Source organism: Pinus tabuliformis, chromosome 1_2 (assembly GCF_031772625.1).
Source record: "Pinus tabuliformis cultivar Carrire ecotype Pingquan chromosome 1_2, CPIR1, whole genome shotgun sequence".
NCBI classification, from domain to species: domain Eukaryota; kingdom Viridiplantae; phylum Streptophyta; class Pinopsida; order Pinales; family Pinaceae; genus Pinus; species Pinus tabuliformis.
In genome coordinates this window covers 764,876,951-764,880,937 of record NC_142298.1, presented here as the reverse complement: position 1 = coordinate 764,880,937, position 3,987 = coordinate 764,876,951, and the positions used below count along the sequence as shown (strand labels likewise).

Sequence of the window (3,987 nt, the reverse complement as noted above, 5' to 3'; positions counted from 1 at the left end):
GCGACTGCCGCCTCTATGCTTTTTCCAGACGGTGATATTTTTTGCAGAATTGGGACTGATAGAAGGGAAAGAGGGCTTATGAATAGTTAAAGGTTCAAGAACCGATGGGTTCCTCTGAAGGAGAAGATCAATATCACTATCGGATTTATTCACAGGGGATTCAGTCGGGGAGTTGAAAGGAGTCGGAGATGGCATAAGCTCCTTTCCTTTTGACAAACCAGTTGGTGGGTTGGCAGAAGAGGGCGACGAAGAGGCAATCATAATGGGATGAGAACCTACTACAAAATCCCCTTGATTCATGGCAGGAGGAGAGGGCACCGCATTTTCATCTAGAGGCTCGGGGATAAGAGGGCATTCAAAATCCGCCGTGAATGGAGCTTCAGACTGATCTTGAGGGTTGAGCTGAGAGCAGCGAAGATCCATGGCTTGTGAAGATAACTAATTATCATGATTGCTTGCATCTTCAGAAGGAGAATCCAAACCAGAGATTCTGCCCCTATAAAGAGAATGCCGCTTTGGCCTGCGATTAAAACGATGACTGCAGTTTTTGATGAGGTGTCCAGTTCGATGACAGAGAGAGCATCGAAAGGGGATGCCCCAAAAATCAAGTCTTTGACATATTTTGACACCCTCCCAGGATATCTCAATATGATCCGGGTAACCACCTTTGTAAGGTTTTTCAATCAAAATCCACGCAATCCTTTTATCCTTCTCACCTCTGACCCAGGGATCCACATAGATAAATTTGCCGACTGAATTGCCAATCTCAGTAAGGGTTTCTACCGACCATAATTCTAGAGGTAAGTTAGGAAGTTTTACCCAAATCATGCAGTTAGATGGCGTATTCTTAAGAGGGTCAAAACCCATGAACCATCGAGATAAAGACAAGAAACTCCTACCGTACACCCATGGTCTGTTAAGGATGATTTCCAGATCCGAAGCTTTCAGAAAGTGGAAGGAGAACCAGTCTTTCATTAGACGAGATATGACTGGAGTGTATCCAATCAATGGAGACCATTTGTTTGCTAGCCATGTCCTCATTTCTTCCTCAGTCATCTCCGGAAAATGCCACTTCCCGATCAGTGCAAGCTTTTGCAGGCTGTCAATACGTTCGGACAGTGTAGCACTGACCATAGATACAGCCTTAGGCGGAGGGATCGTTTTAACCGGGATTCTAGATTTGTTAAAATGCTGGGCCCGGTCATGAGCTTTGCCTTTTTAGAGATGTCCAAACCAAATTTCTGTTGAGCCGATTCCGGTACCGACCGGGCAGGGATGGATTGGCCCCAAAAGTCGGGGGGGAGCATTTCGTCCACCGTGGCATGCCAGCTGGTGCCTTGATTGGCAATTTCACGTGCAGATTCAGCCTCGATAGCAGCTCTAAAAAGGGCTTGCGTGGCAGGAGAGTCACTATCATCCGACATCATAGAACAAAGAGAAGGCTCAAAAGGTGCTGGAAAGAAAGAACAGCACGGAGGCAAAGCAAAATCCAGCCAAAAGGGATCCTTTTGTAAGAAAACCTGGATGGAATAACCACTGGAAAGGAAAGCTATGGGAGGAAGTACAATTGGAAGTCTTTCCCGCTAGATCCTGTCAGAAGACAAAGGACGAAGCTAGATATGGAATTAAAGAACTGCAGGAAAAGGATGCCGGATTCTCGAAAAGGAAGCTTCAAGGACAAGGAAGGATAAATTCCAAGCTCCAGATCAACTACTTGCATGCTGTGAGAAGACAGAAGGGGATGGAGACCTACCGTCAAAATGTCAGCAGCAGAAGGGATAGATAATCTGAATAGAGGATGATGGGAATTCTATTCTAAGGACGACTCAAAACGATCAGAAGACTTAATGAAGCCCAAGGGGTCGCCGGAAAAGAGTTTTGAAAAAAACTCCGTCAAAATGAATCCTGCCGAGAAAACTAAGAGACCCGGGATGATTCGAACCAGGGCTACTGGATAAAGAAACTATTCTGCTGGCTGATTATGACAATCAATACAGCAACAATAGATTTGAATAATACACCACCATCTCCCAATTCGAAATCTGATGTCTGAACATGGGCTATAGATGAAGATAGACGCCTTAATCTTATTGATGAAAGATTTCAACATAGTTTTGCCAAGGACAAGCAATATGCAGAAAACCACGTTTAAATCATCCTTTAAATTAATACTATCCTCACAGAGATTTAAACAACAAACTTGGAAAAATTTACTGAGAAAAACTTTCCAAGCTCATTAACAATCATGATATTCTACTGAAAGATGTAAACGACAGAAGAAGGAAAAAGATAACTAACCCGAAAAAGGAGTCCGCAAGCATGTCTGAACCGAAGAGCCTTGTCGAGAAAACGAGAACAGGAGCAACCAGGCATGAAAAAAACACGAGAAGGGGAGCAGAAGCATAAAGATCGATCAGTGACACCTTCTGCAACCTTACCTCCGGCCAGGAAGGCCAGAGGGGAAACCGATTACTGCCCACAGGAGACGATATATATAGAGAAGAGCGAAAGTGGAGTGGCTAGACGAAAGACAACCAGGTGTCTCCCTGCATGGATGGGGGCCCAAAAACCTGTTCCCGTGACGATGAAACGAGAGAAACGTGTCCAGTTGATGGTTAGGTGGCCATGCAAAGAGAGATAAGTTGACGCCTGTGAGGAATGAGAGGCGAAGCGTCTGTACCGAGATGACCCGAGGCTTGCGCTGGTTGGCAGAGACACAAATAGAAAGGCAGAGGCTCAAGCTGGTTGGCTGGTGCTCATGCCGGATGACTGGGGCTCATGCCGGTTGGCTGAGAAAGACAACTGCTCACTGTACAAGGCTCTCCCGTCCCGACGCGCTCCGGAGCTCCTTCTCCAATCAAGCCGCTGAATATGAAAATACCAATGGGTTATCTGGTTCATGGTTCTTGTATAGACACTTAAACTATCACTAGACATTTATGCATTTATAAGAATGGCATAGATAAATAAGATCGATAACAGTTAAACTGCTAATCCTTGTCTAAAGGAAATGTAAAACAAAAGTTAAAATTATAAAACATCATATTTTTTTAACACTTTGTTTATTTTTTTTGAGACGTTGTTTCTTTAAAACATCATATTTTTTTAACACTTTGTTTATTTTTTTTAGACGTTTTTTTTTTTTTTCCTTTTCTGAGAAATTAGTCTTAGAGCTAAATGAATTTATGACTCAATGAGCACATTGAGATTCTAGGAGTGGAAGAGTCTACCTCTTAAATCTTATCAAAATAAGTGTTAATTAATTTTTTTTAATAAAATTTAAAACTAAATTAAAAAAATAATATTTCATTATACTAATCACTCAATACTTACACACAAAAAAATATTTTTCAATTATTAATAATTTCAATATAATTTAATTATATTTTGAAACATAATAATGAGTATCCTTGATTTATTTATATTTTGAAACATAATAATGAGTATCCTTACTGGATCGAGAGTCAAAGTATGTGAGCGAACTTAGTGTATTTATTTTCACCGTAGTTTTTCTATTTGATTTTCTTTGAACGTTTATGCTTAACCTGCTAAAAAAGGATTTTACATCTCCTTAGTCTTATTTGCATGTGGTGTACTTTTAATGATAATCCAATAAAATGGATTTAATCCAGATTTATTTTAAGGATTCTTCGTGTTTCCATTTTTTTTGGTAAATGATATATTTTGATTATATATATAGATATAATTAATATTTTAAATAATATAATAAAATGGTAATAATTTTTTTTGTTATTGTATTTATTTTTATAAAATTAGTTTTAGTATGATTTTTTGGATTTTTTAGTGCTGGAATTTTGTGGAAAAATTTGAGGTTAAATCTTGATTTGGATTATTTAAACTGGTTTTTTTCCTGTAAATATGGATTCAGCATCTTGAAAAACCCCTAGAGCACTTCAATTGTGCAGGCTTACCCATCAAACTTCTGATTTCAATAATTTCCTACCAGATTTTAGAGAAATTAGATCG

At 39.7% G+C, this 3,987-nt stretch overlaps 1 protein-coding gene across 1 annotated transcript; it reads right to left on the bottom strand.

Annotated features, from left to right (window-relative positions):
* Positions 1-438: 438 nt before the first annotated feature.
* On the bottom strand, positions 439-1,134 carry LOC149208069 (uncharacterized). The gene has a single exon (XM_089398228.1). The coding sequence runs from the start codon at positions 1,132-1,134 to the stop codon at positions 439-441; it is 696 nt and encodes a 231-aa protein (XP_089254354.1).
* Positions 1,135-3,987: the final 2,853 nt, after the last annotated feature.